Here is a 14,867-nt window from a genome sequence, read left to right as displayed (position 1 = left end):
CTTTGCCAAATCAGATTGGAGCCTGGTGTTGCCATCCGGTTTCACCAGTCCTCAGTCAAATCGTCCAACCTATGCTAGCATGGAAAGCGGACGTTAAACGATGATGATGATGATGATGATGATATATATATATATATATATATACAGGGTGCGTAAGATATTTGAGGACAGATTTATGTTTATGAAAAAAAACAGATATATAGAGGCGATAGCCTCTTGGAGCTAATCAACAGCAGCATTCATCCTATTTTTTGGACTGTCATGTTGGCTTGGCGATAACTATTAATATCCAGTACCGCTGCCATAGTTTCCTTTAGAGAGACTTAGAAATATTAATATTTCTATTTTGGAAAACCAGTGGATGTATTCCACTAAATTTAGGTAAATAATCCTTTGTACATATGGTCAGTAGCAACGCCTGCTGGGTTCGGCTGTTCTACATTGATAAGGGGCAATAGCCCGAAACTAGTCTGTAGATGCCAGACCAGCAAGGGGAAGCGGCTGACCTCCCCTGTTCAAAGGTTATAATGGACACAGGTTCATGTGTCACATAGCTAGCTTGAGGCGATGGCCTCTTGGAGCTAATCAACGGCAGCATTTGTCCTATTTTTTGGACTGCCATGTTGGCTTGGAGATAACTATTAATATCCAGTACCGCTGCCGTAGTCTCCTTTAGAGAGACTTAGAAATATCAATATTTTTATCGATAATAACTTTATTTATCCAAAAATGCTATGAGAATAAAAATAAACCTTCAATAAATCCACCTTCAGCTTCAACAACTGCTTCTATATTAAATCAACTATACACTGTGGGTTCAAACCTAGGAAGCGAACCTGTTTACCACACAACCATATCTACATCTGTGTTTGAGGTTGTTTTTCTCTAAATCTTTCTGTTTCATTCCATTCTTCCTCTGCAGTGTGTGTCTTCAACCAAAGTCGAAGCTCCTCGCTACAGCCAGTGATGATAAGACTTGGAAACTATGGTCGATGCCAGCAGGTGAATTGATAGTGACTGGTGAAGGACATACTGAATGGGTAGCAGATTGTGCATTTAACGATGAGTAAGTACACCTGTTAAGCATCAGCCTTAGTAGGCCATCAGCATGTTGTTCATTATTCATTTTTTAAAATATTAATTACCTAATCAGGAGAAAAACAGTGCCTATGATCCTTTCCAGGGCTGGAGGGAAGTATCCTCAAACTGAAGACTTGGCCCCAAATTTCACAACAGAATGAACTTCACTAAAGGCGCCTAAAGATCAAACAATGTCATTAACCCAAAGTCAGCTTTGATGGGATCTGAACTCAGAACACAATGAACCAGAATAAATACTTTGGGTCAAGAGAAGTAGAGGAGACAACTCCAAAATTGGGTTTAATTAAAGTTAGCTAAAATTTGAATAGAGAATCCAGTGAGGAGTGTGTTTGATCTTTGGCAAGTATGGTGATAACTCTGGGCATGTTTCTGTTGTATTTGACCTCCTCGACATGCACTTGTCAGACTTTAGATTACTAAGAGACATAATAATTTATTGGGTCATCCCATAAATAATACGTTTTTTTTCAATTCCAATCAGGCAGCACTGGCATCAGCCATGCTCGAATGGTCTTAAAAATAGATTTATATTGTTACATTACATTTTACATTTTTTATCCTTTTTTACTAAAAGTGGCAAATTTGCAACCATTAGTGCATTAAAGCATTGGTTAGAGTGCCTTGCAGTATTCATTCTAGCTGCCTATATTCTTGAGTTCAAATGCCACTGAGGTCATCTTTGTCTTTCATCCTTCTCAGGGCCAATAAATAAGTTTAAGATATAGTCTGATACAGGTTAGTTCTCTTTCTCTCACCCTACTTCCTAACTCTCTTCCACTCTTTTCTTCTCTCCCGCTCTTTCTTCTTCTCTCCCTTTCTTTCTTTCTCTCTCTCTCTCTCTCTCTCTCTCTGTCCCTCCCTCTCTTATTCTCGTTCTGCATGTGTATGTGTGTTAAGAAATCCATTATTGTCAAACCTGAAGTGTTAAGAAATCCACTATAGTCAGACCAAGTTTACACACCGAAGACAAACCATATGTTAGAATAGTGTCACTACAACAGCTTACTTGAGGATCCAAAGCAAGATATTACTGGTATATCCTTTTTTGGCTTCTTGAGAACTTTTTGTTAGAGTTTTCTCCCTTTCTAAAATCTCTCTTATTTATTTCAGTGGAAATAATTTGGCTACATGTGGTGGAGACAAGACTGTGAAAATCTGGGACTTTTCACACTACAAATGCCAACATACTTTTAAAGAACATCAACTCGGAGGTATTACATTGCAAGCCCGAATATCTCAAAATTTTCTGGGGTCTTTTTCTTTTTGGTATCTTTTTACCTCAACTGGCAACTTTTAAAGAAAAAAAAGGAAAACTCTACTCTCTACTCATATATGATCTTTGCTTCTACTACTGTCTAGATCACATAACGTGCTACTATTTTCAGAAGCTTTGCAGACATCGTTCATTAAGCATGAAGTAATTATTGGACAAGTTTATTATTACACACTTAGCATCTCTTGATCTCTCTCTAACTAAAACACCGATACTACTCACTTGGTAAGAGATCAAAGAAGGTGTCAAGTGATGTAGAACAAGTGGCTTAGCCTTTCATGTATCAAATCAGCTCATAACCCAGTTAGGGTTACAGCTCTGAACCTGTTCACTTTTATCTAAGATGCTATACTATTACAGCATCCCTTTTTTTGTATGTACACACACACATGCAGAAACACATGCATATATGTATTTATAAACATTTCTTTGTAATTTCATTGTAGACAAATAAAGAAAGACTGGTGCCAGCAGATATTACTAGATAACTTAATGGATAGATGTGTGTGAGTGTGTGTGTGTGTGTGTCTGTGTGTGTATACACATACATATATATATATACATACATATATATATCATCATCATCATCATCATCATATATATATATATATATATATATATATATATATATATATATGTGTGTGTGTATATATATATATATATATATATATATATATATATATGTGTGTGTGTATATATATATATATATATATATATCATCATCATCATCATCGTTTAACATCCGCTTTCCATGCTAGCATCAGATTCGAGCCTGGTGCAGCCATCTGGTTCGCCAGTCCTCAGTCAAATCATCCAGCCCATACTAGCATGGAAAGCGGACATTAAACGATGATGATGATGATGATGACGTGTCAATGTTTTTTTTCCAGAGTTACTGTTTTCCTAGACAGGTTCGCCTGCACTGAGTATTGCAGAGGCCGCATCTCCCTTGATGGTTCATTCTCTTTTTAACATGATTTTGCAGCTGCTTCTGTCAGATCTAGTTACCATGTTCTCTTGTTGATCTGTGACATTTCAAGACTTTCCAATAGCTAATTGTTGTCTATTGACCAGCTTCAAATTAAGGAATACTGCATCATCTAAGTGACCACTGGCTGACAGATCATCCTAAGGTTATGATGGATTTAAATAGCATTTATTGCTTGACCATTTGACATTTCATGATCAGGTCTGCAAGTTATCTTTCTGGTGGTGAGGAAAATGAGGTTAAAGATGTTAGGAGAATGACAGTATTACTTTTTCCTGTTTTTTTTATTTTTATTTTTTGCTGTTGAAGCTAATAATAATAATCGAAATCGAAGATGTGGTAATGAGGATGACAACGACAGAAGGAATGATGTTAATAATGATACTGTTGGTGGCTGTAAAGGTATTGCTGGTATTTATTATGAGGATCCTACTGCTGATGATGATGATGGTGATGGTGGGGGTGGGGTGGGGGGCCGTGGTGGCCCTGGTGGCAGCTGTGGCAGCAGCGGTGGCGGCTGCGGCAGTGGTGCTGCTGCAGATGGTGGTGGTTTTGGTGATGGGTGCTGGTGAAGATTTTGATGGTAGTAAAAGTAATGATGATTTCCAGCCCATGCCAGTAGGGAAAACAGATGTTAAATAATGATGATGATGATGGCGATGATGATGATGATGATGATTGCAGTTGTCATGTTGATGATGATACAGGCAGGGAAAGAAGGTGATTATGGCAATGTTAATTGTAGTAATTGGGGTTGTCATATTTGATAATACTAGAGGTGACAGCAGCAGCAGCAGCGGTAGCAGTGGCACTGACCTGAAGATCTCATTTACTTTGCTATGATTATTACTATTATTGCAGTATAATGGCAATTAACTCAATAACTCTGTATTTTTTATAGAAGTAGTGACAGGTGGACAGTGGGTGGTAATACTGTCCACCTGTCACTACCACCTGTTTGGTAATACTATGACTGATTCCCTTCATGACAGACTGTACCATCTTAAGGTGTGGACACCTTCAGCAGTTGTCCTTGGGTGCACCACAAATTTCTCTCACTCTTACTTCCTGTTTCTGTTGTGCCTGTAATTCAAAGGGTCAGCCTTGTCATACTGTGTCACGCTGAATATCCCCGAGAACTACGTAAAGGGTACACATGTACTGTGGAGTGCTCAGCCACTTGCACGTTCATTTCACGAGCAGGCTGTTCCGTTGATCGGATCAACTGGAACCCTCGACGTTGTAAGCGATGGAGTGCCAACAACAACACTGGCTGGTGTCCATTACCTGTGTCCCAATTCCATTTTTGTATGACCGTTTCTTATGAACGACTGATAAAATGCATTTGTTTAAGAATGAGCATCACAACTTCCTATTTTTGTATGAAGTTAGGTGTTCATTAGAAAAATGTTGCTGTTGTGGCCATCGCCATCATCATAGTCATCATCTTCATCATCAACGTCATTATCATTGTTGCAATCATCTTTATCACCATCATCACCATCACCACCACCACCACCATCACCACCACCCCTATGCCACCATTAGCATCACCATCTTTATCATCGTTATCGTTGTTTTTGTCATCATCATCATCCTCATCATCATTATTACTACCACCACCACCACCACCACCACCATCATCATCATCATTATCACTACCGTCATCATAGCACATTAGAATGTAGAGCTGACAGAGTGTAGGTCAAAGATACCTTTTGATATTTTGTAGCATCCCTTCATTTGTAAATCCCTACCAGTTTCATTTCATCTTTTATCCTTTCTACATCTTTTATGTTTCAGTTTGGAGTTGTTCTTGGCACTGGACTGGAGATTTTGTAGCTTCATCTTCCAGAGATAATACTGGGAAAATATGGGATTTGAACAGGTAAGCTGTAACAAGGCTAAGCCAGTGTTAGCATATTGCTTAGTGACTGTGCTGGCGTTGGTACCACATAAAAAGCACTGGTGCCATGTAAAAAGCACTAGTTCTGGTGCCACATAAAAAGTACCCAGTGTACTCTGTAATCAGGAAGGGCATCTAGCTATAGAAACCATACAAAAACAGACGATTGGAGCCTGGTGCAGCTCTCCGGTTTGCATAACTTCTGTCAAAACCATCCAACCCATGCCAGCATGGAAACCAAACATTAAATGATGATGGTGGTGGTCGTGGTGGTGGTGAATGAGAAATAAATACCTAATTAGAAATATTTGTGTGGAATGGAAAATACATCATTAGCTAAATGACTAGCGTTATTTGTATGCTTTAGAAATTTGCTTTGCAACCTTATGGTTTCACGATGTAAAACTTTGGAAAGGTGGCCTGTGCGGTAAGAAGCTTGCTTTCCAACCACATGGTTCTGGGTTCAGTCCCACAGCATGGCACCTTAGGCAAGTGTCTTCTACTGTAGCCTCAGGCCGACCAAAGCCTTGTGAGTGGGTTTCGTAGACAGAAACTGAAAAAAGCCCGTCATGTATATATCTAATACTACTTTACTAATGACAAAGTTATTTCACTAAATTTGTCATTATTTTCAAAATTAATTAAGTCAAAAGGGTTTATTATAGATTTTGTAAATTATCTATTTTTTACAATTCATTTAAAATTCAAATTGAATTTTTAGTTTTCTGGCAAAATTTCTGTTTTTTTAACTTTCTATTTTTTTTTTTTTTTTTTTTTTGCCTTGTTGCTAATTAAAGAATGCATAATCTATTGATTAAGTCTATTTTTTCTTAACTTTTGTTGTCTGTTTTTCATCAGTTTGCGCTGTAGATACACTCTGAGAGGCCACACAGACTCGGTAAACAGCATTAAATTTGTGTACTACTCAAATATCCTTCTTACTAGCTCTACTGACAAAACAGTCTCACTTTGGGATGCCAGGACAGTAAGCTTACTTTTATTCTAACTTACCTTTCTTCTTACATCAACACCCAATCTGTACAGCTTTTTCATATCACTTACCATTAATCATCTCAGTCCTGCATCACCTTAATAAGAGTTCCTCAGATTTCATAACTTTGTCTCCTACCTTCCTTGTCCTCTTTGGCCTTCATCCACCAGGAACACCTTCTTTTGACACCCATGTATCCATTCACATCAACTGCTCATACCAGTGTATTTAATTTCTCTTGCATTTTTCATTTCATGTCTTTTGATACTCAGCCACTTTCAGTTCACTAATGCACCATCTATTATGCAAATTAACATGGAATATTCCAATAGCTCATACCTCACCCATTTCTCACCACAGTGATTTTACACAAGACCAGCAGCTTAATTAATAAAGTAAATAGTGGCTGGTAGAATCAGTAGTGTGACATACAAATGCCTTGTAGTATTCAGTTGCATAACTTCAAATTCTGAGTTCAAATCCTGCCAAGGTTAACTTTGCCTTCTGAGTTGATAAACTACTGCAATAATTGCTAACCTCACCACATTTGAGGCTTTGTTTGCACCTATGTAAGGAATCAATTAATAAAGTTGTGCCACCTGACTGGTCCCATGCCAGTAGCATGTAAAAACCACCATTCCAGCATGGTCGTTGCCAGTGCCACCTGACTGGCTCCCGTACTGGTGGCACATAAAAAGCACCATTCAAGCATGGTCAATGCCGGTACTGCCTGACTGGCCCCCATTCCGGTGGCACGTTAAAAACACCCACTGCACTCACAGAGTGGTTGGCGTTAGAAAGGGCATCCAGCTGTAGAAACCTTGTCAGATCAGATTGGAGCCTGGTGCAACCACCTGGCTTGCCAGTCCTCAGTCAAACCGTCCAACCCATGCTAGCATGAAAAGCAGACATTAAACGATGATGATGATGAGGATTTTATAAATCTCTCTCTATTCTAAATTATTTTGAAAATTAATTGAAATATGAGAAAGGATTCCATTAAAATATTATCACAGAGGATTAATATGATTAATTAAAAGTTTTTGTAATTCTCTTCAGTCATTTTAAGTCTTTTATATGACAATGTGTTGTTTTTATCTTTCACTGTAGGGTCTCTGTGGACAAACATTCTATGGTCACACAGCAGGTGTGAACTATGCTGTAATTAATCAAAAGGTAAGAAATATACTCAAACAACCACAATGATTTTGTTTACATCTAGCTCAAGTGTGATTGCCTTGTTATGATGCAGTGGCTTGTGACCCTGAGAGCTAGGCCATTGGAGTGTAAACCAAATGGTGGAAATGTGACATGGTAACAAATCACAATCAAGTCTTTTACAGATCAAGATAGGTGTTTGCTACTTGGTTCTGAGCAGATGTGTGCAGTTTTCCAGAAGTACTTTATGTGACTGTTTGGGGAAGGTGGTGGGTCAATGATGGCAGTAGACTTTATAGACCTTCTCTTCCCAGAGGTAAAAATGGGTTTACATAGAACCAACACTCCTACCTAGCAGAAAGCAAAATTATGGAAGCTCGGATAACAATTCAAAACCAACAAGAGCTGGGAGAAGATGACCTTCCCTCAGTTAAACATATGGAAGTGGAAGAGCAGATGCCCTGAAAATAGCTGTAGGTGGGATATAAAGGCACAGCTGGAAAAGCAGAGATCCAACTGGAGAGAAGCAGAGACAGCCCACAGTTGAGAACAGGGGAGAAAATTCATGAATGGCTTATGCTCCAAAGTGAGTGAAGGGCTTATGTAAATAAACCTGATTGAGTGGATTTGGTATCATCATAAGAATTCTAGACATAATTGTACCATCATTTTTAAAGTAATGTCAGAATCCCTTAAATGAAAAGGTACTGCATGCTCTCATCCAGTGTCCATGTATTTCTGACTTCTGGGTTATGTCGAACACCTACTGTCATATGTAGAATGGATCCAGCTATTGGTTGAGTCCATTGTGCTGGGAAGAGCAAGCTATTTTTCTTTGCCTGGTAGCCTTAGCGAAAGAGGTTATGTGAGACACTTTCTTCTTTCACCAAGCCCCCATCAACTTTTTCAAGTTTCACTTGAAAAGGGAAGTGAGGGTGGAGAGGGAAGTTCTGCCTCCCCTCCCTCCTGCAAAAGGTGGGTGAATGTCACAAGAATGGCTTCAGTGGATGAACCTACTCTGGGCATGTGCCTGTAGACAAAGTGGAGAGGGTACTTACCCTGGTGGTCAGGACTGTTGTGGACTTCTGGGGTTTCTCCAGAAGAGGTCTCCCTCTTTTAGAGAATTTTGTTGTTATATTTCATTGTTTTTTTTTCTTTTGTTTACATGACTTCCATGTAATCCCACATCGTATTTGTGCTGTCCATAACGTTTTTTAATGTAAACCCTTTGTGGTTAATTAAGAAATCTTTATTATTATTATTATTATTGTTCAGTAGTTTTATTTTCATAACGTGCTTTCACTTCACGACTGAGCGCAGCTCTGTGTGCCTTGGGTATGTGCTGTGGTTTGCTGTGATGCTCTTATGGTTACTGTATTGAAAGTGTTTTGCGTAGGATGTGTGCAGTGCCCAGTAGTGCAATTTTCTGTATGTTATATATACTTGTAAGTGCTGGTGTTTTTGTTATGTACTTGTCTGAATATTTTTTTATTATACCTAAGGCACCTACTATGATAGGAATTGTTTCTGTTTTTAGATTCCACATTCGAGTTAACTCTATTATTATTATTATTATTATTATTATTATTATTATTATTATTATTATTATTATTATTATTATTATTATTATTATTATTATTATTATTATTATTATCATTATTATTATTATTGTTAGTTGGCCCAAGTGAAATGCTATGACATTTTAATTTCACTCTTTGCTTTATCATTAAATTCTAGGGCGATACTGTTGCCTCTTGTGATACACAAGGAATTGTTAAACTCTGGGACACAAGAACTGTGGCACCGATGATCACATTTGAAGCTGGGAACTTTTCAGCAAATAAACTTGCCTTTGACTACACAAGTAAGTTGTGACCTTAATAATGATCATAATGGTCATAATGGTCAATGCTGGTTGATATTTTTTCGAGTCATATGTTCATAGACAAACGTGCTTAAAATTACATGAAACGTTTGTACAAATGTAAGAATTACATAACAAGAAAGGAAAATCTGTGCTGGACACTCACTTCATCATCATCATCATCATCTCTATCATTATTTGATATCCATCTTCCATGCTTAAGTTAAATGGTTTGACAGGATCTGACAAGTCAGAGGATTGCATTTCGATGTCTACTTTGGCATGGTTTCTAAAGCTGCATGCCCTTCCTAATATCAACAACTTTACAGAGTGTACTGGGCCCTTTTCTTCATGATATCAGCAACAAGAGACTTAAATTTCATATGTCTGCAGTAACTGAAAGATACCGCAAAGGTGTGAGTCCCTCAGTTTTACATATCTATAAAGGCAAACAGTATGGGACTGTATCTGCCATATGCATCTGCAAACAAGAAGCTTGAAGAATGACAATGCAATGCACCTCTCAAACTTTTATAGTGATACCCTTTCATAAAAGCAGGAGGTTGACTCAAATTCAAGTCAAGAATGTGCTAGCACATTGAGACCCAGCAAGAGTTTTAGCCATGCTGGGGAAACATGGAGGGAATGTGGGGGGGAAATCCACCTCCAACTCAAGAGGACTGGGATTCTTATGGAATTCCAGATACTGATTGCCCCAGAGGTTGTCACTTGCATTCCTCTGGCTCTGAGTACAAATGTCTTGTTTTCATAAGTTTTGAATTAAAATCTTCCATCAAACCTTAGTCACAAATTATGTTCCTAACATTAGCTTAATGATAACAAAGTTATTTTACTAAATTCTTTGTTATATTTAAAGTAATTGAAAGAAACACAGAGCATCTCAAAATAAATACAGCAATGAAATGGTTAAGGTAGGTATGAGAGGCCTGATCTGATCAGTTAGAATATTTGGGTCTGATATGTCTAGTTTGCATACTAAAGATATTTCCTTTTGTGTAAATCAGCACACATTATGAAGGGGTGCTGAAAAGTCCCTTGGCTTTGAATAAAAGAAAATACAGGAGGATCAGTAAATTTTGATTTTATTCAATGTATTTCTTTCTCAAATTCCCACACAGTAGTCCTTCAGTTTTTCTAAGCCTTGTAAAAGAACCTGGAAGGTTGGGCCTCCAACCAGGAGCTTTTCAGCACCCCCTTATATGCCTGTCTTTGTATTTCCCCCACCCCATCCATTGCCCAGGTGGCAAGTAAAAGAAATCATTATTGTTGTTGTCATTCTGCTGCTGCTGCTGCTGCTGCTGCTGCCCTTCACCTTTGCTTCCAACTCATATTTACCATCAACCAACACTCCACTCTTGTTTACCATTAACTACATTCACCCCCTACTGTATACCCCCATCTCTAACCACCTTTCACTCTACCCACACACTCTTGTAATCTCTACCCACCCACCCTTCCTGATCTGTCTCCACCTTTTCTTCTGTTCACATTTTTGTCCTTTGACTTTGCACCCTCACACTACATCCCCTCCATATCTATCTCTCTTTCCAGCCTCACCCATTTCTTCCACCTATCCACCCTTATATAATGTGAAGTAGCCATGTACCTCCTCTTTGGCAACAAATCTGTTCTTGTCCCTTCTTTCATACTTTAACCTCTCAACACTTGATGTAAGCACCTTCTCCTCTCTCTTCTGTACTCTTACTCAGTCAAGGGTACTCTTCCATTACTTGTCCTTGGTATTCAGCAAGATCTTGGATGGTGGGGATACTATATAACAAAAACGAAAAGTCTAGTCTGTTCCAAAGGACTTTCTAGAATGTACTGTATGGCAAGCTTGTCTGAGATGCTTGCAGAACAATGAAACTGTTCTGTTCTCCAGGCACTCATTCATTATCCAAGCATGGCTGACTCATTGAACAGCTGCTGTTCAATATGCACTGATACCACAAAGAAGTACCAATTAACTCTGTAAAAATGGTTGGCATTAGGAAAGATATCCAACCATGGAAAGCATGGCAAAGCAAGCATTGGAGCACAATGCAGTTCTCCAACTCATTAGATCCTGTTGAATGGTCCAACACATGCTATCATGGAAGAGAGACATCAAATGATGATGATGCATGTTTGTGTGTGAGTGTGTGTTTGCACATGTGTGTGTGTGTGTGTGTGTGTGTGTGCATGTGTGCATGTGTGCCCATGTAATCAAGGATATGCTATCCGGATAGGAATTTGTAAAAATATTACTAATTCGTTGCAAAAATGCTAATTCAATGCCTTGTCAATGGTGTATAATTGTAAAGAGATTACTGTTTAGAAATAGGCACAATACCTACTGCCTTTCAAGTTCAACAGTTTGCATTCACACACACATGTATGCACACACACACACACACACACACACACATACACTTATATACACAGGTTGGTATTTATTTATTTATTTATTTACTTATTTATTCATTTATTCATTCTTGTTGGTGCTTCATTTACCAGTACGCATATATTTTGGTTTAATCCTCAGCTGATCAGTAATACAATTAATACAAATAATATGTGAAAACTATCTCAAAATAGTCCAGATATCCAGCAATGCTATTTTAAAAAAATATCCAGCATGATGAAATAGAATCAACTTTTGTGTTCTTATATTAATTCTCTATTCTTGCTTATGCAATCTGCAATTGTCTTCAAGTATACTATTTCTGTATGTTCAGAAATATTCTTGAGTTGTAATTCAGCATTTTTTCCTTTTCAATGAATTTTTTCCTCATTTCTTTTAAACCTGCTTAGATGATTTAGATATTTTGCAACTTTTCTCTAAATTTTAAAGCACAAATATTTATAAATAATACATTTCTAAATCTCTCAGAGAGATTTATGCAGTAGTGATACGATGAAGTAGTTGTATACTGTCAACTTAATGTGACAGTCCCCTGAAGGGAATAATACTACTGTTGGCTAGACCTAGGAAGCTGCACCACTTCCGAGGTCTAACCAACAGTAGTATTATTCTCTTCAGGGGATTGTCACATTAAGTTGACAGCATACAACTACAAATATTTATATTTCCATTTCCATTTCACTCTTGTTAGACCATTGCTAACTGAAAACCTCAGCAAGTCATTGCTGGCTTTTATAGGCCGGTTGTAGGCCTACCAGTCCATAATGGCCATTTGTAGGTTGCATGGGGTGCCCCCTTTGTTGGGTGATCAATATTTAACAACCCCTTAAAGGATAAAACTCAAAACCTACCTCGTAATTAAATCACAGTTGTTTATTGTATATTTTGATTTTTTTTCACATTGACAATTGGTCTTAAATTTGATGAAGTGAATAATAAATATAATCAATCCCATGGGCTGTAACTGCTAACATGGGCTGTAACTGCTGAGGACATGCATAAGCTCACAAGGAATGAAGCCAGTATGCTCCGTTGGATGTGTAATGTCAGTGTGCATACCCATCAGAGTGTAAGTATCTTGAGAGGAAAGCTGAACATAAGAAGCATCAGTTGTAGTGTGCAAGAGAGACGATTGCGCTGGTATGGATATGTGGTGAGAATGGATGAGGATAGCTGCGTGAAAAAGTGCCAAACCCTAACAGTTGAGGGAACACGTGGAAGAGGTAGGCCCAGGAAAGACCTGGGCTGAGGTGGTGAGGCAAGACCTTCGAACATTGGGCCTCACCGAGGCGATGACTACTGACCGAGACCTTTGGAAATGTGCTGTGCGTGAGAAGACCCGGCAAGCCAAGTGAGATCGTTGCCAGCGCCCCTGGACTGGCTCTTGTGCAGGTGGCACATAAGATGCACCATTTTGAGCGTGACCGTTGCCAGTACCGCCTGACTGACCTTCGTAGGATTTTTGAGCGAGATTGTTGCCAGTGCCCCTGGACTGGCTCTTGTGCGGGTGGCACATAAAAGACACCATTTTTTAGTGTGGCCGTTGCCAGTACCGCCTGACTGGCCTTCGTGCGGGTGACACGTAAAAGTACCCACTACACTCTCTGAGTGGTTGGCATTAGAAAGGGCATCCAGCTGTAGAACCTCTGCCAAATTAGATTGGAGCCTGGTGTTGCCATTCGGTTTCGCCAGTCCTCAGTCAAATCGTCCAACCCATGCTAGCATGGAAAGCGGACGTTAAACGATGATGATGATGATGATGAATCCCAGAAATTGCCTTGTACTTATTTTAGTGACCTCAGAAAATGTGTCAAACTCGGTATTTATTTTTTACAGCTTTTGTATCATATATATCAGCTATTACATTCTTTTCTCCAAATATTTTCTTTCTGTTTTTTCAGGTTCTGTAGTTGCCATAGCCTGTGACGATCACACTGTGAAGATCTATGAAATTGCTTCAGGACAGGTAAATTAAATTTTCTATACCATATACAAACACTACTTTCACTGCTAAATGTGTGTGTGTGCATGCACGCACAAGTGTGCACACGTGTGTGCATGCATACATGTATAATAGAAGTTGTGGTATTGCAGTAAGTTCACTGCAAACTGCATCTAGTCTGTAACCAATTCCTACTTACTAATCTCAAAGATTTCAATAGAGAAATGCTTGAGACCATTTGTCTTCTACATGACTGTTACAATTTATTACAATTTATATATCATCTACCATTTGGCACTTGTTGGACCATTGTTGAATGAAAGCTTCTGCGTCTCATTGCTGGTTTTCTCATGTTGGCCATTCATGGATCAGACTGCGTGCTCCCATGTTTGTGTCATTAATTCTGGCCATTGGTACCCAGGTTCAGTTTGAACTCAGAATACAATGAACTAGAGCAGATGATGGAAGGGGGTCTTGTCTGACACTATGCTAATAATTCTGCTAATCTACCTTTCTGGACTGGTTAATTTATTTATCAACTTTAAGATGATCATTGTGAGAGATTGTAGCAGAGTACCAATTCTGGCTGGCTGACCACGTTCTCCATCTAGCCAATCAATGGCTCTCGTAAATAACCATGGCTTGGGTACTATCTAATGGCAGGCATAAAATGGGCAAGCTGAAGATTATTTGGTGATAGACATTTCAAAATTACATGAAGATAGTAAATATTATGTGCAATAGATGTGCAAGAGTAGCAGCCAGTCAAATCCAGTTGAGGAAGCTTGTTGACCAATAAACTGAGCAGTACAAGAGGAACTAAAGTTAAAAAGGGTTCAAGATAAAAAGCAAGGTTAACCTGCCTTACTATCCTGCCTCCAGCTATTTTTATGGCGTCCTGTCTTTTGCTTTCCTTGTGAGTTCTAAATCAGAGTCTGATGTGTAATAAAGGGTGTTTGTTTCCTCAAGGTGTGGCCTATTCATTCCTACATGTATAGGAGGAATGTTAGGTCTAACATAAATCTAAAGCTTAATGTTTCTGAATGAAATCATACATCACATAAAGCTAATCTGTTTCCAAACTACAAAGACTTGTGACAACAGTGATTATTTCTGGGATCATCAGGAATGGCTGTGTGATTAGGGAATTCACTTGAAAACCACATGGTTTCAAGTTCAATCTCACTGCACAGCAATTTAGACCTATATATATATATAT

General features: G+C 38.6%; 1 protein-coding gene across 2 annotated transcripts in view; it reads left to right on the top strand.

The window, feature by feature from the left end:
- LOC106884163 (sperm-associated antigen 16 protein) overlaps positions 1–14,867 on the top strand; it is a 63,800-nt gene that overhangs the window by 34,248 nt on the left and 14,685 nt on the right. For both annotated transcript variants that reach the window (XM_014935405.1, XM_052965803.1), the window contains exons 10-16: positions 923–1,066; positions 2,212–2,312; positions 5,166–5,250; positions 6,127–6,253; positions 7,370–7,435; positions 9,155–9,281; positions 13,608–13,672. In XM_014935405.1, the coding sequence (XP_014790891.1) occupies positions 923–1,066; positions 2,212–2,312; positions 5,166–5,250; positions 6,127–6,253; positions 7,370–7,435; positions 9,155–9,281; positions 13,608–13,672 (715 nt within the window). The remainder of the gene's footprint in view (positions 1–922; positions 1,067–2,211; positions 2,313–5,165; positions 5,251–6,126; positions 6,254–7,369; positions 7,436–9,154; positions 9,282–13,607; positions 13,673–14,867) is intronic.

This window comes from Octopus bimaculoides, chromosome 1 (genome assembly GCF_001194135.2).
Source record: "Octopus bimaculoides isolate UCB-OBI-ISO-001 chromosome 1, ASM119413v2, whole genome shotgun sequence".
Classification (NCBI taxonomy): Eukaryota; Metazoa; Mollusca; class Cephalopoda; order Octopoda; family Octopodidae; genus Octopus; species Octopus bimaculoides.
The sequence above is the reverse complement of the archived record's forward strand: the minus strand, read 5'-3'. Positions and strand labels throughout refer to the sequence as shown.